At 44.2% G+C, this 21,386-nt stretch overlaps 1 protein-coding gene and 1 non-coding gene across 8 annotated transcripts in view; both read left to right on the top strand.

Annotated features, from left to right (window-relative positions):
* Nucleotides 1–19,368, top strand: part of TRERF1 (transcriptional regulating factor 1) — a 202,343-nt gene extending 182,975 nt beyond the window's left edge. For 3 of the 7 annotated variants that reach the window (XM_090282416.1, XM_090282415.1, XM_090282413.1), the window contains 5 exons: nucleotides 1,623–1,711; nucleotides 3,543–3,656; nucleotides 9,370–9,573; nucleotides 12,244–12,491; nucleotides 15,653–19,368. In XM_090282416.1, the coding sequence (XP_090138542.1) occupies nucleotides 1,623–1,711; nucleotides 3,543–3,656; nucleotides 9,370–9,573; nucleotides 12,244–12,491; nucleotides 15,653–15,977 (980 nt within the window). In that variant the 3' untranslated portion in view covers nucleotides 15,978–19,368. Of the gene's footprint in view, nucleotides 1–1,622; nucleotides 1,712–3,542; nucleotides 3,714–9,369; nucleotides 9,574–12,243; nucleotides 12,492–15,652 lie in introns of all 7 variants that reach the window. The other 4 variants (XM_090282417.1, XM_090282414.1, XM_090282410.1 and 1 more) reach the window with 2 other exon arrangements.
* On the top strand, nucleotides 5,274–5,407 carry LOC150007013 (small nucleolar RNA SNORA42/SNORA80 family). The gene has a single exon (XR_016512142.1). It is a non-coding gene; the product is annotated as a small nucleolar RNA SNORA42/SNORA80 family (small nucleolar RNA).
* Nucleotides 19,369–21,386: the final 2,018 nt, after the last annotated feature.

Below are 21,386 nucleotides of genomic sequence, written 5' to 3'. Positions count from 1 at the left end.
CTGATTTTTTGGAGGTTTGAACCAGCCTGGCTGTGGAGAGCATATTCTGAGTCTGGGGCCGTAGCCCTTGACTTGAGGACCTGTCAGGCAGTCACCTGGAGAAGGGGTTTATCTCAGAAATCTGAGCCACGTATTCCAGAATCTCCACCTCCTGCCTGCCCAGAATGGTTCACCTGATTGACTAGTTTTGGCTGAATCAAGGGAAGAAGCAAATCAGGGTTCCTAAACTTCAGCCCCATCAGTCAACTATAGCAAAATGTAAACATTGTGCTTGTCCTGGGTGGGAGTTAAAAAACGCTATGTTTTGGAGAATTACCGCTCTGAGAAATGGAGGAAAATCGAAAGCCCAGCCATGTACCATCCAAAGAATCAGACAGGAGAATTCAAAAAAACAGAAAAACAGAGTTGACTCTTCTGCAATTCAGCCACAGTGATTGAGCCCTGGAGCCTTCAGATATAGGACTTCCCTTAGAAATAGGCCTTATTTCTTGGCCAAACAGCCATATCCTGCTTTTCTTTTATGGAGAAAATAAACGTGAATGTCAAGGTTAGCCAGCAAGGCAGATGCACCAACCAGCCCAGCATCACGGGGCCTCTTCCTCATTGGTCTGCAGCTCTATCAGGAACTGGTCCACTCACCTCTCAGCCTCATCTGCTCCCCTCGGCTGCAACCCTGTAGTTGAACCATATTGGATTCCTGCTCATTCCGTGAACGCCTCCATTTCCTCAACTGTAAAGTGGGTAACAGTAACACCAGTCTTACAGGGTTGTTGCTGGAACCGAAGGACTAATATCTGTGAAGTACTTAGAACCTGACACATAGTAAGCACTTGCAAATGTTAGCTTTCTTCCCCTGGAACAGCTTCTTACATGTAGTGAACACCTAGTAAATATTTGTTGAATGGACAGATGGGTGGAAGGAAGGAAGGCATCCTGTTACTACTTGCCTCTGACTTTGCACACATACTTCCTCTCCCTAGAATTCCTTTCCATCTCCTTGCCTGACTTGCTTCTGTGTCCTTAAAAACTCAACTCAGGTGTCTTCTCTACCTGGAAGCCTTGTGGCTGCCCTAGCCCCAGCCTGAGTGTGGCGTTCCTTCTTCACGCCCTATGGGCATATGACCTCTGTCTTCATCACTGCAGTCGTCACCCTGAATGCGGCACTATGGGTTTGTCTCCCCACTACACTGGGAACTGCATCTTGAGGAGCATTTGTTACATCAGTGCTTGCACTCATGAAATTCACAATTACATAAAACAGAGCTAAAATTTGTTACGCACTCCAGTTACTAAGTTAGATGTGTTGTGCATTATCTTTTACCTCTATAAAAATTCTAAATGGAGGAGACAATTAGAATTATTCTCATTTGCTGGTAACAAAACAGTTTTAGGTTCAATAATGTGCCACAGTCAAGGTCATAGCCTAGATGAACCCAGGTGTCAGGGCTGCTAACCATTACACTACAGTGACCTTTTGTTCGAAAGGAGTTTGATGTTGAATGGTTATATTTTGTAACTGAATTGAGTGAACCAGCTACTAAGGTGGGGAGACCAGTGAAGCTGGAAGCAGCCAAGTGGGGAGAACTGGGAACTGTTGTCATGAAGTTTGTGTTTTGTTGTAGGTTCGGACAAGTGGACCTCCCTAGAAAGAAAACTGTTTAATAAAGCACTAGCCACTTACAGCAAAGACTTTATTTTTGTACAGAAGATGGTAAGCACCTTTTTTCCCATTGCTCACTTGAAACTGCATTTGGGAAATTGTACACCTAAAGCTGTATAGAAGTATTTGGTTACTGGTTTAATGCTCTCACAAAAAAGGTGTCTTCCACTCCTTGCTGGTGAAGGATAGCGTCTGTTACGTGGTGGCATGGCTCCCAAGTCGGGTATAGGAGGGAAGGAGGAAATAGATTATTTGGATATGATAGTAGGGGTTCGGGGTTGTTTTTATCTTAATAAAAATGTGTAATTTATACATTCTGTTAGATTAAAATAGAACTGGGTCTTCTGATTCACCATTTACATAATTTATTTCACTTATATTTGACGGATCTATCATGTCTCTAACAGAACACTTTTCTGGGAAACTGGAGAAGGGAGGCGTGTGCCCTACCCCCAGCCAGTAGCAGAGTTTCTGGTGCTGGGCCCCTAATTATAATGACAGTAATAGAAAAAATAATACTTTACATATACAGCATTTCACAGCAAACTAGAACTCTTTCACATGGATGAGAAAGCACTGTATACAGCAGATAATAAACCAATAGGCCATAATTGGCCGAGAGGTGGTTTAGGCTAAAAGTTAAAATGATTCAAAATGTGTTTCAGCAGACCAATGAATGATGGAGCCATACTGTATTACTAGGTCGGGTGTTCCAGTCCTCAGAAAACAGGGTCACAGGTGACAGACAGCTCCCACTGGCTCTGAGCTGGGCCTGTGGTACCAGTGGTGAACTGGATACATGTCCTTAACTGAGGGCCTTAATGGACAAGAATCAGAATAGGTGGACTTTTTCTCCAGCTTCCCGTCTCCAGATCTGTATTCACTGTTACCTTTCCCAGCCTTGGAGGCCAGCAAGTTCCCTGCCCAGCAGCTCCCATGCTCTGATCTTTCTTGAGTCACCTTCCCCAGGACTAACCAGTCCTAGGTCTCATTCCTTAAAGGCCTCACACCTTGGTAACTGATGATAGGTTGATGTGTCACACTTGTCAGGTGACACAGGTTTTTAAGCAAGGGCTCTCTGGGATGCTGTTACTCCCTGGGCCATTCCGGGGTAGAAATTCAAGGCATCAGGTGGATGTGAAGGGGGCAGCTTTAAGGAGTTGAGACTTCTGGGTGGCGTCCTCCTCACCTCACCATGCAGGTGGCCATGTTCCCACCCCTAAGGGCACTGCCCTTCTTTTACCTGCCTCCAGAACTGCACTTTGAGCTTAGAGATATACGAACTAAACAAAGGAATTTTTTCTCTTTAAAACACATTTACCTTTTCCCCTTTTGGGGGAAAACAGAGTAAGGTTTACGTCCTGCAAAAACTGAGCTCTTATCATTATAACTTTACCGTGACTAAGGAACATTTTTCATAAATAGATTTTGAAGGTCAACAAGTCAGACAACCAAACACACTCAAGCACGTTTAATGAAAAATCATGCTGCTTTATGGATTAAAGAAAAGGAATGAGCTTTCTACCGAATGACATGAAAAATCTCCGGGCTATATTGGGAAAAAAATAATCAAGTCGCAAAATATATATGCGCTATCTTTTATGAGGAAAATGGCGGGGAAGGATCGTGTTTGTTGGTGTATACCTAAAGAAATTCTGGAATGATACCCAAGAAATTAATAAGAGGGGATAGCTGTGTTTCAAGGGTGGGGCGTGACCTGGATGGATGGAGAGCAGGTGTGGGAAGGAGACTTTTTTCTATGTACATGTTTTATTGAGCCACATAAGCCTATTACCCATTACAAAATTAACTGTTCATAAAAGCTTGCTCCTTTGCACCCTGCCCACTGCTGGAGCTGACCTTGAGATGGCTCTCCCGGCAGGTGAAGTCTAAGACAGTGGCTCAGTGCGTGGAGTACTACTACACGTGGAAAAAAATCATGCGGTTAGGACGGAAGCACCGGACACGCCTCACGGAACTCATAGACGACTGTGTGGTGAGTGAAGCTGCTAAGTCGCTGCTTATGCTGGCCCCACTCCCACCCCTCACCCAGGTTAGTAAGTGGCTGGTGTTGGGTTTGGCTTTGTCGCTGACATGGCCACAGTGAGTGGGTGGTGAGCCTGCTCCCTGGTGGGAGTCAGGCTTTGACTTCTTGTTGTAGAGGCAGAAGGAAGCAGCTTGTGGTTGACCTGTGGCTCAGCATTCAGTGAAGGAGGTAGGGGCTGGCCTGCATCCCAAGGCAGGTAGGAGCCAGGGAGTTCAGCCAGGGTGGTCCCAGCCTTGGGTGGCTGGCTTTTTCTAAGCAGGTGCCCAGACCCCCTGGCTTACCCTTCCTGGTCCTTCCACATCACAGATGCCCCTGACCAAAGAACATAACATTCTTCCAAGTGATGAAGGAGGCCTTAGCTTTACCACAGCTTCCATAAAGCATGAGCAGGGCAGAACTTGGACCTCTAGATAATTCCAGGATCGCTCAGTTGGGAACCTGGTTAGCAGGGTGCAATCATTCTAACCCTCACATCACCATTGATCCCTGATACTGACTTCCTTCATTAGCAGATGGTCAAAGTTGTCTGCATATTAAGATTAAGAACATGCTAAAGACATAAGATCGAAATCGTCTCAGAACCCTGTATGTGTAGCTTTGGTCATTACTACCACATTCATTCTTGTGGTGACCTGTCCTCTCTGTGTCCTTAGCTAAGCAAAATCTTCTCACTTGCTATGGAAAACATTTCTTACTATGTATGTATGTAAGAGTTACATGCCTTACAGCAAATGAGTAAACCCCAGCCTCTGTCATCAGGGAACGTGTTTAGAATTCATGAATAGTGTGAAGATTTGTAATCATACTTTCCCTGTCATGTCCCAGTATAAGTGTTGGCACATATGTGGGTTATTTTCTTAAAAAGACACTTTCTGTGTGCCTGGCATTGTGCTAGACACTTTACAAATGTTGACTCATTCAGTCCTCATACCAATTCTAGGAGGTAGGAAACTGGGGCACAAAGTTAACTTAGCTGTGGTCAGCGGCTGGTGAATGTGTTGTCTGAGCCTGATTCCTTTATGTAATATATAAGTCAAATGTAAAAACACTTGGACTCATTAATACTTCAAAGCCCAAGTTCCTAACTATGTATTGAACCTAGCTACAAAATATACACACACGTATAAGTTTATATTTGGACCCAAATATCAGACAAAATAGACATGTGTGGAATAGAATGGAATTTTCATTCTTTTGATCAAAGTAGACAGTATTCTGTTTTGAGGGTTCCCTGTGACCAGGGCTTTTGTCTGACTGGTTTAATTAGTAATGTCTTATATCAGAATAGCCTTTTGCTCATCTGTCACCTAATGTTTTAAAAAGCAACGTGATGGGCCCTGGCTGCTGTGGCTCAGTGGATTGAGTGTTGTCCTGCGAGCCAAGTGTCGCTGGTTCGATTCCCAGTCAGGGCACATGACTAGGTTGCATGTCAGGTCCCCAGTTGGGGGCACAAGTGAGAGGCAACCACACAGTAATGTTTCTCTCCCTCTCTTTCTCCTTTCCCCTCTCTCTAAAAAAATAAATAAACAAATAAATAAATTATTTTTTTAAAAAAAGCAACGTGATGCATGGGTTTGGATTTATGGCAGGCCCGTGCCCCTGGGTCTGTCAGAGTGCCCCATGCCAGAGTGAACTGTGGCCCCGAACCATTGCCTGGCCTCTGCCCATAGGCTGCAGGTACTGAAGTGGGTTGCACAGTGGGAAAAATAAATACATAAGCAATGTGGCCTCATCTGCTTCAGTGAACTACAACCAATTGAGTTTCTGCAGTGTAAACAGCAATATGTGTGCAGCACAGTGGGCAACTCGGGGATGTTAACTGGCCTCTGCCCCTGCACCCAGCATAGACTCTGGTTGTGAAGACGAGGCATACATGGATGGAAAGTTTACTGGAACTCCAAGAGTGTTTGAAAGCAATAGGAAATGAGAACCAGAGTTCTTTGCTATGACCTTAGGCTCCCTTTCTCATCCAGCTCTGCCGTTCCACAGCCAGAAGTTTGAGGCCCAGCGACAGGGAGAGGTTTGCCCCAGGTGACACAGGGCATTGCTTTGCAAATGGGTCAGATAGACAGTAAACAAGAAAGCACAGAGGATCCTGGCCCTGGAGACCTAGGACCTGGCTCCTGGGCTGTAAATGAAGCAAATGACTTAGATGATTTGGAAAGTCCCTTCCCATTCTGGAATGTTCGATTCTCTGTCAGAGCCATGTTTTGGAAGAGGGCAATATCAGAGGATAGGGTTTCCTAAGTCAAGTTGGCGTCTCTTTGGCGTGGGGGTTATCAGGTGCCTAGGATTATATCTGCATAATAGAGGCAGTCAACAAATATTATAGAATGAAGGAATAACATTTTTCTGAGGTGCATAGTAACAATCCCTTTATAAACTCACTGGAGGGAGATAGGAACAAGTGGATTCTGAGCAGAGGAGTGCTGCTAAGGAAGATCTTACCATGCGAGGCAGAGGCACCATCTTTGGCCAATGGGGCTCAGCAGGTGGGCAGAAAAGGCAGGCCATGCGGAACTTCAGGAGGAAGAGAGGTTAAGACAGTGCGCGAGGGGCCATATCTTGGTTTAATCTCCAGGGGCCAATATTGGGCTGGCTCAGGAGCATCCACACCCTTGTGACCTCTGACCTTAGGGAGAACAAGAAGCTGGGTGCAGAGATGGCTCAGGCCCGCACAAACAAGGAAACCTTGATCTGAGGCCAGCATGGCAGCTCCCAGCTCCCTTTGGGGCACTATGAAGGCGCAGCTGTCTGACGATAGTTTGCAGATGACAAATTGGGACCATGCAAGGACGGGAGGGTGCAGAAGGCACTGTCCTAAGACCGGGGCCTGGGACTCCTGGGGTAGCTCTCCTGATCATGTGCCCTCAGTGTTCTATTAAAGGGACAGGTGACCATTTCCCCCCAAATGGAACATGCTCGGGTGGCTTAGAGACTTGTGTGGGGAGAGAGGAAAGGAAGGAGAGTTTGTGGGGAATGACAGCTCTTGAGGGAGCCAACGGGGTAGCATGCCCTCCAGCCTGGAGTCATCACAGGCCCTCCCACTCCTGCAGGCAGAAGGGGCCAAGTTGGGCTCTATTCAGGAGGTGGCAGTAGGCAGTGCTGACCACCCCTTCCTGTGCCCTGCCCACTCTCATGATCGCACTCCCAACAAATCTGTGGTCTGTGACCAAAACGGAACACAATTTGAGAAACTAACTGACACAGTTAACTAACTTGGGAAGACAGTGGTCAGGGCTTCAAGGGCAAAGCTCACCTGTGGTCCAAGCACCTCAGGTTTTAAATCTCAGCTGAACTCCCTTACCAGGCATGTGACCTTAGGAAAATTAGTTCTCTGGCCAACTTCTCATTTGTTCAAAAAAGAAAAATGTGTACAGGGTTGTGAGAACTAGAAATGTGTGTGTGATGCCTGACTCATAGCAGCCATTTACATTATATCATCATCAGTGACTGTAACACTCAAATGTGTGTCTTGGAGTAAATATGGGCTGTTGAACATTTGTATTTTAACTTACAAACTTCTCATAATATGAGTTTCATTTGCATGCTTGAGAAATAAAAATATCCTCCATCTCAAGTAACTCTTGAAATTTATATAATGTTATTAACCAATGTTACCCCAATAAATTTAATTTTAAAAAAAGAAAGAAACTCTTACTGTGGATGCTCAAGGTTTTGAGCACCGTATTAAATACATAGCCATCTCTCTGTCCTGTATTTGTTCACCTTCTACCAATTTTGAATATTACTAAAGGTTTCATTTCACAGCACATCACAAAATGGCCAACTTATTGATAGGAAGTTCTACATGTTGGGATTTTTGTCCATCTATCTTTGTATCTCTTAGTCACTTTGGTAAGACATTTGGCTTAGTGATAAATCATTTTGTGAAATGTATAAATCGCCAGTTGAAATAAAACCTACCTAAATTCCTGAGATATATACGTCACAGTACAGTGTAATTGAATCTGTGATTTTGTGGCTATATGGAACATTTCTTCTCAGAGTTCTTAAGCCAGAAAGTGGCATTGTGAGAAAATTGTCACTACTGAGTCAGTGAGGGGTGTGCTAAATTCCCCACACTTAGTGGCATAGTCTTTCTCCCCAACCCCAATCCAAACTGGAAAGAAGCTGTGGTTTCTGGATCCCAGGGTCCCGCTGCTCTGAGAAATCTTTATTCTTCTTGGATAGTCTTGCTTCTGGTTCTAAGAATCATAGGCTCACCCAGAATTATGTCACTGTCTGGGGTAAACCAAACGGGATCCCTCATGCTTTAAGCAGTGGGAATGCCAAGAGAGCGTGGCAGCGTCAGGGACATGGGGGTGGAAGAAGACTTGACTTTGGGTGGTGAACACACAGTGCAGTATGCAGATGATGTATCATGGAATCATATACTTGAAACCCATTGTATTTTATTAACCAATGGCACCCCAATAAATTTAATTTAAAAAAATAAAAATAAAACTTAATATAGAGGGAGAGCATGTGGCAGAGACAAATGCCCCTTTAGTTGAGCATCCTTTTGTTTCCTCATTTGTAAATCGGGGGGACTGTTTACAGGCTATTCAGTGATATGGCAAATGTGAAAACTTTGCAAACTGTAAAGTGCTGTAAAGTAGAAGCTGAAATGAGGCTGATAAACCAGAGAACTTCCTTTCCATGGTCCCCAGCCCTTTGCGGGCCTGGAGGAGCCAGTGTCCCTCACCGCCCCCCACCCTCCCACCCCCATCCATGAGGACAGAGAGCAGAATACGGTCGTTAGTTAAATAGGAGACAGAATGAGGGGCCCTAGATCCCTGCCCTCCATTCCCAACCCACCCTGGGTACCTACTCCAGCTGCTCCATTAACTCTTATCTTGTTAACAGACCTGCTGAATCCCACACCTGGGTGCTATTCTGAAGTAGAGGGAGGGGGCACAGTAGCAAAGAGGGTAATTATTCATAGAACATATTTTGCTTGTTCTTTTTCATAAGCTGCCTCTGGAAGGCATTTCTACAAGCTTATGGTCAGAGACCAGGATTAAAATAGCACATGATAAATAAAAGGGAATATCCTCTTCCATTTTCTCTCCTTTTCAAAGTTATTGTGGTTCACTCTTTGATTCTCTCTTCTGACAAGATCAGAGCAGGAGCACATGAGGGCTCTCGGTGCCAACCAACATCTCGGGCCGCTTGCATGGAAGTGGGTAGCGAGGCCTATAAAACAAGTCAGGATAGGTCTCTAGACTCTCCAAAGGGTCACACAGTATTGTTAATGCTTGAAAACCCTCCGCACGGCTCTGAGGATGCAGAATGGGGCAGACAGACACAAGTGGGTCAGCCTGCCTGGGTTTTAGTCCATTTCAAGATCTGCTGGTCTCGAACAAGGGAAAGAAACTTTATATACAGAAATCTCTCCTCCCTGCCTTAAAATATTTTCATATAAGTAATAAGGGGACCCAGAGTAGGGCAGGGGAGGGAATTCTAAGCACCCAGTGACCAGCCTTATAGAGACCGTAGTCCCCCACCCCCACCCCACCCAGGGTTCTGTTAGCTGTCCCTTATGGGACGCAGCCCCACGTCCAGTTCCCCTTCCCTCCCCTGGCCTGTGGGTTCTGTTCATCACTGAAAATGCCATTTGGGGACTCTCACCTTTTTGCTTTTATTGCCTGAACACTAGACAAGTGAAGAAGAAGAAGAGTTGGAAGAAGAGGAAGAGGACCAGGAAGAAGACAGGAAATCCACAAGAGAAGAGGAGAGTGAAGTGCCCAAGTCCCCAGAGCCACAGCCAGGCCCTGTCCTGGCTCCTGCAGAGGGACCGCCCCTGCAGGCCCTCAGCCAGCCCTCAGGCTCCTTCATCTGTGAAATGCCCAACTGTGGTGCTGTGAGTGTCTCTGCGTCCTCTGGGGATCCGGGACTGGCGAGGGCCAGCCTGTGGCTGTGCTTGGCTTTAAGAGATGGTATATTTTAGGAAGGGTGCACTTTTTCTCGTTTTCTGTCTTCTAACTCATTGATTTACTCATTCAGCCAGCAGATATTTCTGGAGTGTGTGTTCTGTGTTGAGCACTGAGCTACATGCTCAGAGGACATGAAGTAGGTCCCGGCCCTTGGGAAGCGTGAGACTCAGAGCTCTTCAGTGCGGGCACCCAGGGCTCTGCAGTGAGCCTTGGCCTCCAGAACTTACATTCTCCATTTCTCGGTGCCTCTTCCCTCCTCTGGACTCTGTCATACCCAGTCATGCCCTGTTGCATTCAGTTGCACGGGGAGAGCCCAAAGAGGATTGTCCTTATGCAGCATGATTACAAAGACTTAGCTACGGTTTATCTTTATATTCTTTGGGGGGAACGAAACAGATTTACTAAGCAAATTAATCATGTAAATACTGAAAGTCTATAATTACTTAACCTAGAAGCATTAGTTAGCTGAAATAAAACCATTTCACCATTTGATCATTCTTAGCACTGAAGGGAGGCCTTCCAGTGTCAGTACAGACCTGATCCAAGGCTCCGTGTAGATTTCAAAGGATATTTCTTAAAAATTGTTTACTTTGAACTTTCAGTCCCTCACTGGTCCCCCATTGGCCTGAGTTATTGAGCTTTTCCCAAATCAGTTTCTTAAAACCAGGCACACCTGTACAGGCGAGTTCTAGAGGTATTACTCAAAAATAAGAACATTGCTTCTTTTCCAGGAAGCCCTTTATTCCTCAAGTTAGTGCTTATCATTGCGTGTTTATTATATGGAGCAATACTGTTTTCCAGTGTATACTGAATGCTACTTATTGAGTCTGTCACTTACGGACGAAAGCAACAGTCTTTAAAATATTATACCCTAAAGCAGAAGTTCACTTGGTTTACATTTAAGAAAAAATGAAAAGTTAAAAAAAAAAAGTGCATATATACACATCCATGTGCACACATTTTACATAAGAAATTGCTCGCTTGTTTTTGTGTTTGATGTTTAATGACCTGGATGCTTTGGTCAGTCATTGCCATTTTCTACAGAGTGCTTCCGTCCAGGGATGGTTAAGGTGTGACTTCAGGTGACAGTATCTCTGTGTAAATTTGTTTAGACATTGGCTGCTTCCTCAATTCCTAGTTGTGATGTACAGTAAATTCTTTACCACGGGGAACGTCATCTTTTATGTTTCCTGATCAGAAGGGCTCAGCAAGATGGATACCTTTAATGACTTCTAAAAATCACAGAGGAAAACATGTTGTTAGTTTCAGTCCTTGCCAAACCATGGCGGTTTGGGTGGCTAAATTGGCAATTGATCTTTTTTCCCTGTTAGACCACAAACAGGGCTCATGAATTTAACGCAGAACAGCCACCCACAGCTGGGCAGCGTCGGGGGTCTTCCCATTAGCTGATGTTGGGCTTTTGGAATTCACGAGTGTGGATTCTATCCCTTTACAGCAGAGGTTCGCAACTGACCATCATTTTATTTTCCCCGGACATTTGGCAACGTCCAAACACATTTGTGTCACAACCAAAGAGGCGCTACCGGCATCTTGGGTAGAGGCTAGAGTTGCTGCTAAACATCCTACACAACGCAGCCTCCCATAGCAGTTATCCCGCCCCCAGGTCAGTGGCGTTGAAGTGGGGAAACCCTGCTTTATGGCAGGCTTCAAGAAATGGCCAGGTCCTTCCCTTTTTTATCATCCTGCAGTAAAATTTGGGGGTCTAAAACATGGCTTCAATAATGGGCTACTGGTTTGGGGTTTGGACTTAACATACAGAATATGTCAGAGCAGCCAGGCCAGTGTCTTTCAAATACAGCAGTCCCTCGCTATATCGTGGTTCACTTATCACAGCCTCCCTGTATCGCGGGATTTTTAAAAATATTATATTTAATTATTTATTGAGGATTTTTCGCTATATCGTGGGATTTTGTGGTACTGTATATGTATATTGTTAAAGTTACATGGATTTAAGAGTGTAGAATAAATGTAAGGTTCCTACTTCGCGAGGGGGTCTGGAACGTAATACCCGTGATAAGTGAGAGAAGACTGTAGTATTTCTTAGGGTTCTGGGGCTTTCTAGGGGGGTTGCTGAGCAAATAGGCTCAGTTCTGGGGGTGCTGTCTCTATTTTTGCCAGTGCACCCTTGCTTTTAACTTTGAGCTTTTGAGGAAGGCCTGATTTGTTTTTGTCTTTTAAGTGAAGAAAGAAAGGAAAGAAGAAAAAGAAAGGAAAATAGGGGAGGTAGTTACTGGCTTAAAAAAAGTTTAAAAGTTGGTGCAACCCCCTCATTTTATAGATGGGAGAAATATAAGGTGGACAGAGGGGGAGTGGCCCCACGGCCGCCCTGTTAGGCACGGGATCTAGCCCCCCAGGCTCCTGACATCTAGCCAGCAGCTTTGCCCTACGCACTGCCACATCGCCTTGCGTCCTCTGGTTATAGTGGTGGCTTTTTTTTTTTAGTAGCGTAGCATTTTTGGTTGTGGTATGTGCCTAGAGGTTGCTTGTGTAAAACCCCTGTGCCCTGTCATTAGACACTGTTTGAAGTATCACGTGTTCTACCATTGAGTAACTAATAACCCTGATTTCCTTTTCAGGACTGTAGATGTCATGTCACTCCCTTTCTTCCCCAGGTGTTCAGCTCCCGACAGGCCCTGAATGGCCATGCCCGCATCCACGGTGGCACCAATCAGGTGACCAAAGCTCGGGGCGCTGTCCCCTCTGGGAAGCAGAAGCCTGGCGGCGCCCAGAGCGGGTACTGCTCGGTGAAGAGCTCGCCCTCACACAGCACCACCAGCGGCGAGACAGACCCCACCACCATCTTCCCCTGCAAGGAGTGTGGCAAGTAGGTGGAACTGGACGAGGGGCTGAATCTAAGTTTGCGATGGATAGTCCGTCTGAGGGGGCCAGGCCAAGGTGGGCTGAGGTTTCTTCAGCTATAAAAAGAACCCGGACTCTAAATTCTCCCTGACACCATCCATGGGGTCTGTATGGTGCCTCAGTGTGGGTGGACTTTGTCTCTGACTCAGAATATGGTCATTCTGATGTCCTAAAGCCTAATGAGACGGACATCTTCAGAGAGCAAACCTCTAGTGATGAAACTTTATTCTTTTCCAAAAATGGTGGGTGGGACTCCGTTCCCACTTCCGCTCATCACACCAAAGCCATAGTCACTAGCGTTGCTCTCTTGGCATACCTGTTTAGTTTGAGAATGGCTCTAAGACACCTAACCAGGAACTCTGCGAAGCAGAGATGGCTTTCCTGTCCCTGCTGCTCATCCTGTGTCCAGGGTAGACATCACTAATCAATTCCTGCACTACATTAAGACAAGATTTCAAATCCTTTCCACCATAATGCTTCAAGCTGGCCCAACCCATTGATCAGAGTTGACTCATGAGATAAAACCTATTTGGCATCCCTGCCCTGTTAAGTATAACTTAACAAGTAAGAGGAGAAAACTGACAGTGGGTAGTAATAGTAACAACTAACATTTACTGAGCACTTACTTTGTTACATACTTTTTGTGCATGAGCTCATTTAGTGCTCACCCAGAAACAGATCCAGGTTTTAAACTTGTTTTACAAATAAGGATTGAAAGGTGGGTAAAATGACTTGCCCCGGGTCGTAACCATCATGAGAGCAGAGTGGAGATTTGAATGCAGCTGCGTTCAAATGCAGAGCCCAGGTTCCTGAGTGTTGCTCCATCCTGTTGGTTTGCATTGTTTATTTATTTACTTTAGATAGAAAATATCATTGATGGTGAGGTGCACATGGTTCCCTCCCACAGCATCCGGTAACAATCCCAGCTTCCTTCTCAGTGTGTCTGCCTGACTTGGAGGGAGATTACATTGTCCTGAGTGACGTCCTTTAGAGCCTATATCCTCTAGTGCCTCCAACATGAAGAGTAATTTTACCTGGAGAGATGCCGGCCAAGTAGCTGCTGAAACTCTACCAGGAAAACATCCCTAGTTGTATGAATGAGGCCAACTGGGATCTTTACTTATAATATGCATTCTCATGGACTATTTCAGGCAACTTAATAGTAGAGCTGTCACTTATCAGGCACTCTGTTTGCCTGGCGCTCCTTTCAAGGATTTTTACATGTGTTGGTGAATTTAATCTTTACAATAGCCCTGTAAAGTAGGTACTTTTAGTCGCTTCCTTTTTTCACAAGCAGAGACATGGACTCATAGAAAGGTTAAGCCGCTTGTCACGGTGCTGAGTGGGGACTGGCACCATGCAGGCTGACCCAGGCCTGGCTCAGCCACTGAGGAAACTGTACTCGGTTCAGTGACCCCTGATGAAGTAAATTGGAATGAGCAGCTCTCTTCCCTCTGGGCAGCACAGAATTGGGGATGTGGCTTTAGGCATCAGTCCTCTCCAAGCTTGTGCTGTGATGTCCTTTAGAGCCAGGATGTGATATCATCTTCATGTCACCGTGGAAGAAATGACCCCTGCATTGATCATTAGGTTTATTAACTTAAAACAATGAAATCATCTCAGGCTGACCCCCGTTACCTAAGCCTACCTGCTTGTGCTTTGGGGCAGTGGGGGATGGGGTGGCCCAGGTGAGAGGAGCCAGCACCTCCCACTCATCTGCTGTGACTCCTTATTCCACACGGTGGAGACAAAGGGAGTTTTAACAAAAAATTCGTATTTTCAAGCTTTCTGGCTCTTTCAGCGACATCCATTAAATGTGTTTTGTCATTTTTATGTTACTTGAGACCTTTTTCTACCATAACTTCAGTTAAAATTTTATGGAAAATAGAAATATTTTCTGTGGTTTTCCCAGTTAGGAATAACATTAGGCCAATGTTCACAGAATGCCTCTCTTAGCCACTGAAATTCAGTTTTCAGTATGTCCGATTGTGATTCATCAACTCTGACTCTGGTATTAGAAATTGAGTTTTGATTTTTTTGTTTTTGTTTTTTATTTTCCTTTGTGAGCTCCGGAATGAGTATAGAGTATTTACACCACTCCCTCTCCAGAACTAGGCAGTCTCACTTCTAGGCAAACTTTTTCTGAAAAAGGTTCACATAGAATACTATAACATGCAGGCAAGACCTGGCTGTATTGCAGTAAAACTTTATTTACAGAAACAGGCAGTGGGCTAGGTGTGGCCCACTGACCACAGTTTGCAGACCTCTTATCCCAGGGTTTCACAGCCTCAGCACTGACGTTTGGGTCTGATAATTCCTTGTTTGGGGAAGGGAGGCTGCCCTCTGCATTGTAGCAAGTTTAGCAGCATCCCTGGCCTCTACCCACTAGTGCCAGAAATACCCACTCCCCACCATAGTGTGACAATTAGAATTGTAACCAGACATGGCCAGAAGTTTCCTGGGCAGCAAAATCACCCCCAACTGAGAACCACTATTTCATTCTAAAGCAAACTGTAGAAAACGATGATAACAGGGTGACCAGCAAGAAGAGGTCTCAGGTGAAAAGGACTGGTGGATGCAGCTCAGAAGTCAGGTACAATAAAGACAGAAGAGGAGCCATTGGGTTTGGCCACACAGTACTGGTGACCTTGAGAAGAGTGCTTGGGCTGATGTGGAGGGGACAGCAGTCCTATTGGAGAGGGTGGAGGGAACAGGAACTGAACCAAATGTGTGCAGACTCTGAAGAACTGACTGTGGAAGGACAGTGACAGAGGCCGGAGAGGGATGGGGACTGTCAGAGCACAGGGATCCTCAAGTTGGTCAGAAAGGCTTGGTTAGTGATAGAGAAAGGACATGTGTTCCAGACCATGAACACATGCGGCCTCTGAGAACTTTCCTCTATTGCCACAAGAAGGAAGCCTGATGCTGTAAATGTGTTTCTGTCCCCATGACCTTTCCCTGTAATGCTTGAAGACAGAGGATGGTGACAGGTCACCGGGGGAGGAGGTCCTAGGAACTAAAGAGCTGAGGACTCTGTCAAAGCAGCCCGAATGATATGCCAGACCATGCGCCCCCTATTCTTGGGTCTCCTAAATATCACATGCCTCCTTTTTTTTTCATTTTTAGAGTATTCTTCAAGATCAAAAGCCGAAATGCACACATGAAAACTCACAGGCAGCAGGAGGAACAGCAGAGGCAAAAGGCTCAGAAGGCAGCTTTTGCGGCAGAAATGGCAGCCACGGTGGAGAGGACTACGGGGTCAGTAGGGGCCCCGGGGCTGCTGCCCCTGGACCAGCTGAGTCTAATCAAACCCATCAAGGATGTGGACATCCTTGAGGACGACGTTGTCCAGCAATTAGGAGGTGTCATGGAAGAGGCCGACGTTGTGGACACCGATCTCCTCTTGGATGATCAGGATTCAGTTTTGCTTCAGGGTGACACGGAACTGTAAAGGCCTATTTGTCACTTAGAGACAACGAAAACTCATGGCCTGCATCTTCATTAATCAGGAAACCTGAACTGCCTGCTTGTTTTGTAACCATTTTAAACTACCTGTTTAAAAAGTGGTTGTTTTATTCAGGTTTAGAAGAAAAAAATCCAGTTTCTTTTCCTTTTATTTAAAAGAATTTTTTGTTTTGTTTTGTTTTTTGTGAGAGGTTAAGGGGAATAAATAATTGGCACAACTCTATTTAAGAGATGTTTCATCTGGGCTACATTCCCGTGAACTCATTCCTGGCAGGGAATGAACCTGACATTCATGTTCGTTCGCTCTCAAATGTCAACCGTCCTGATTGCCTTTTATCCCAAAGCTTGCAGTGAGTGCGTGTATGTGTGTGGCTGTGTGAAGCAGGCTGCCCTCTTCTTGCGAGGGCCTTAGGCCATCGCTCCCCACCAAGAGTTATTTTTTTGTTCTGTTCTGACCTCATTCTGTACTGTGCAGTGAACTTGGCATCTTTGCCAGGCGACTACGCTAGCAGGTAGCTTTCCGGAGAGCTAAGTAAGCCCTCATGTGCCACGCTTTCCTCTGCACACACATCATTTGAAGAGTTAGCCAAATGGGAGAATAAGTTATCTCCCCGCCTTGCCTGTCACTTGGCCTGTCTCTAAGAACTGAGTACTGTATGATTTCAGGCTTGCGCTCCCTGGCAGCGATTCACTGAAGACCTGGTTTGCAGAGCAAGTGCAGCATCCTCTTCCAAGCTCTCTGGTTGGCTTGTCGTGGGTTGGCTGAGCTGTGTCTCTGAGAGCCTACTAGAGGCCCATCTGGAAGAAAATAACCCCAACTATTGAGTTGTCAGGGCTGTGCTTAGGATGGGTGGTTGAGAGGCACATATTGAAGTACCCGGAATGCCAAGAAGTGTTCTTTTGCCTGAAAACTAGATCAGAAGAGCCCATTCTATTTTGCAACACTGTTTATGATCAGCAGAGTTCTGAAATGACTCTGTGCCATTTGGAAGTACTGTGAAACTTCATTCACTTGGAATTTTCCTGTAATTCATCTATGCTGGACCGAAGTTTACCTTGTTGCTAACTATGAAGAAAAGGGTTTTCTAAGAAATTTGATAGCAAATACAAGGGAAATAGCATTCAAGGCCAACAAAAAATTGTTTCATATACCACTTGAGCTACAATGTTTGCATTCAAACAATGAATGTATTCATTAAAGTCATTTACCAAAGCACTTCTAGAATCCTCCAAGCTACATAACTCTGCCTCCTCCTGTTCCTGTCATCAGGGTTGCTGTTTGTACTTGAAGGTAATAAACCTGTAATTCCTCAAAAATGTCATTTAGCTCAGGCTTTTGAGCTGAGTCAGACTGATCTGTTCCACTGTTGGGGCAAATGAGTGCACACCTTCAGACTGGGACAGGCCTCAGCACAGAGAGGACCACTCTGATGGAGAGGACCCCTTTTTAATGCATGACTTCCGGAGAGGGGGCTTCCAGGCCTTGCCCACCCCGGCTCCAGTAGGTGTGGCAGTCCCGCAGGCCACTTTGCTGGCACATTAAGAGCTTGACATTAGAGAAAATGTCACCAGGAGTGTGAGGATAGGACCCAAGCATCCTTTCAAGTTTGACTCTGCAGAAGCATTTAGCACATACTCAGGGCCCACGGGGGCCCGACACAGACAGTGTTTTCTCAATCTCAGGAAAGCCGAGGGCAGAAGATAAATACAAAGGTTCCCTTCATTTTAATCATTCTGTTTTCAGAAAAGAGGTCTTGGAGGTTTCCTTCATCTTTTCTTTAGGGGTAAAAAAAAAAAGGTGTTTTATTTGCTGCCATTTCAAGATTCTCTCTTATGTTTTGAGCTCAGACCTGCCCTGGGCACTGTGCATCAACTTTGTGGCAGAACTTCCAGAACCTTCCCAGCTGCGATGCTGGTTGATGGCGTCTGTCCCAGTGACTACTTCCCTCTGCTTGCGGACGTCTGAGGGTGATTCTGGAAAGGGTCTGCTGTTGGGTGTGTGAAAGCTTATCTATCAAAGGAGCCAACACCCAGAAAACATGTTTATAAAGCAAATGTATTCATTCTGTTTGGAGACTTGCCCAGCCGTTCCAGTTTTAAACATTAAAAATAAACTTGAGTTGCCAAGGCAAAAAGATAATGCACAATTTAATTTTGATTTTCCATGCAGTATAGTGTAAGCATTTTTGACTTGAAATAACCAAAGAACTCCTCCTTAATGAGACAGTTCAAATTCCTGAATTAGTATTTTTTGACAATGTCAACTTAAAGAATTGACTTCATAGTACAACAGTGTACTTATTTTTTGTCTGAAATGACTCTGCCTGCATGTATGTGTTGTGTTTTAGCTTCCCCCACCCTAAAGAACTTCTCTTCCTAAAGGTCAATGTCTTCAACACAGTTACTGTTTACTATCAGATGGTTTTTCATTAGTGAATTTAGATCTCTTTGAGAAAGCTTGTATATAAAAAGTTAACAGATATATTTTATGGAAAAACCCATCTTATTTTCAAATATATTTAACTGCTGTTATATTTTATTAGAGGAAGGTTGTAAATATTTTCTAGGAGTTCTATTGTAAAGAAAAGTATTTTTGAAAAATATTAATGTAATAAAAATGAAAACATTTTTAAATAGTGGTTGTGATTGCTTCCTGTTCTGGCTTTGTTATGTTCTATTCTCAGCAAATGACTTGCATGCCTTCCCATTTCAGGATGCAATTTATTCAGGTTTGCACTATAAGTTGACATCATAATATCTAATGTGCTTAACTGTATTTTCCCCGGAATGCAGGTCCCTTGCTCCATATCAAGAGCACTATGTATAGCATATTCATAATTTTTCTTTTGTAATGTGTGTATTTTTAATAAGGATTTTATGTAACATTTTGGCAAAGAGAGGACAGTATTTTCTAGTGAATTTTATAATACATTTTGCTAAAAATGTTTCTTCCTAGGTCAGTTTTTGTTAAGGTGAACCAAAAGTCTTATTTTACCAGGGGTTTAAAAAAAGTTTGAAGCTTGAAAGCAGTTATATTAAAACATCATATGTAACAAATAAAAATGTTTTATAGACTTGTCCAAAAAAAGGTGCATTCCTTAAAAAAACAAAAACATTTGGGGCATTCTAGGTTGTTTTACCCTCCTGGGTGATAAACATTTTCTTTTTAAATTCTCACAATATTTTTTGCAGAAAGAGCCAGGAGAACTTTACTTAAAAGGTTCGGGGCATTAGCCTCAGAAATTTATGGCAGTTCCTACAGAGAGAGATTCTTCAAACAGATGTAACCAAATAGACACTGTCCTTTTATTTGTGAAAACCTGACTCAATATTGCATCAGCTGCTCTGAAAATAAAATGTTATCTTTTTGAGTTTCATTTGGTTTAAACATTCCTTATTTCTAGCCACTGAAATGACTTCTCAATGCTGGATAAATGATACTTTGCCTGTTAGTTGGTTTCTCTAGAGCAGGTTAGAGGTCTGCTGATCAGATTTAATGCTCATTAAGGTGCCCCCCTCCCCACCCTGGAGGCCAGCACATAAATTTCTGTTATGCAAGCAGTGGATGAGCCACTTGAAGGGTTGGTGGTCTCTAACCATAGTAGCCCAGCTGTGGTTCATGGTCACACAGCTATGTCACAGTGAACCCTCCACTAAGTCCAGTCCTTTCTGGTGTGCATGCATTGCTAATCTGGATTTCCAAATTCTAAGGAGTGTGTTTACTTTTTAATGGTCAACGGTAAACTTCAAGAGAAATCTGAAATTCTGAATTGTATACAGAATTTGCTTTAAGTGGTACACACCTGTTAAGACCTTGATCTAGTTTCTTTAGTTGTTTTACTTTACCTTAGCTATCTATGTTAAGATAGTCCTCCATCAAATAAAGCAGCTGTTCCTCTAGAAGCACTGTGCATGTAGCCAGTGTTGTAAATGTAAATTCTGCTTCCAGGGGCTCAGGTGTCCAATCTGAAGAACTTTCCTACTGTTAGAGTCATTCATTCAATACTTGTGAGCCCCGTGTACCAGGCACTATTACACACTGTATTATACACGGGAGAATTGAGTGTATAAAAATGACTGTGACATCATTCCTTCCTGATAAGGAATTCAGACTTAGAAAGAGCATACAGGGCCTTGGGAACTGATCCAATTCCACCATTGGGAAAAGCAAAGGTCATGCTTTATTAATACTGTGAACTGTCTTGCCATTACCCACACATATACAGCAATTTAAAATACATGCTCAGCAACTATTTGTTAAATTGATTATCTCTAATCTTTCAGGTATGCTTATCCATGTGTGTGCGTGTGTGTAAACAAAACCTCTTCTGAAGTTACCTAAAGTCAATCCTGAATCCCACAGATTCCTCGGCCCCAGCCAGCCAGCTGAAGTGTGCTCTAGGGATGAGGATGGGTTTTTAATGTTGACACAAGGAACACATGATTAGGAAGACATGTTAAGAAATGGAATAATATATTCCTAAGTGAACTGCAGTGATCTTTGGGTCACAGACATCCCTGAATAAAACAGCCAAAGGGCTGATCATTTCCTTTATATAAGAGATAGAATCTTTTGGGAAGGGCTGTCCTCCCCGCACCCCACCGCAAGGGACGTGTTTGTTTCTGTTTGAGTTGTAAAGGCCAGAGCAGTTCTACATGCTTGTTTTGCGTTCCAACATATATATTGTTAAATGCAATAGTGATCTCTCCCTTTGACTGTTTTGGGTCATTACTTTCTCTGTGTAATTTTATTTTTTTGGCAGTATTGCCATTTTTAACCACTTTATTGACATATGATTGACATAAGAAGCTATACATATTTATTATATACAACTTGATGAGTTTGGCAATAAGTATATAACCATGAAACCCTGGCAACCAAGAGAAACATGCTGTCTTTTAAAATAGAGCTACTGGTACAATCAAAATATATAACTTAGAAATATTTGATGTGCATATTTATTTTTCCTGGCTGTAAAGCAAGGTGGCCCTGCATCAACCCTATCTATCTGCATTAGGTCAAAGGTTTGAAAGTCAAGGTGGTAGGGAAGAGACTATAATAGGCCAAGCTTTAAAACTGTTCTTGCCCACCCACCGTACCAAAGAGCTCCATTCACAGCCCCACTATTGGCAAAACTGGGTTTGCCTCTCACCATGACTCCCACCTTGCACCCAGCTAATTGGACCAGGTTTGGCACCTGACTTCAAGCTATTAGGCCCATAGGCCATTCATCAGGGAACATGTGGCATGGCTTAACCCAGGGAAATGAGGGGATCAAATCAAACTCCCACATTTGGGAATACAAATGGAGAAACTTGATGAGCCAAAGGCAGCAAGCAGTGGCCACAGGCAAGACACAGTTCTGAGGGAGCAGAAACTATTTGTAAGCACAGA

Source organism: Furipterus horrens, unplaced genomic scaffold (assembly GCF_987537825.1).
Source record: "Furipterus horrens unplaced genomic scaffold, mFurHor1.1.pri manual_scaffold_6, whole genome shotgun sequence".
Taxonomy (NCBI): Eukaryota; Metazoa; Chordata; class Mammalia; order Chiroptera; family Furipteridae; genus Furipterus; species Furipterus horrens.
Note: the sequence above shows the minus strand (reverse complement) of the source record. Positions and strands in the feature narration are given on the sequence as shown.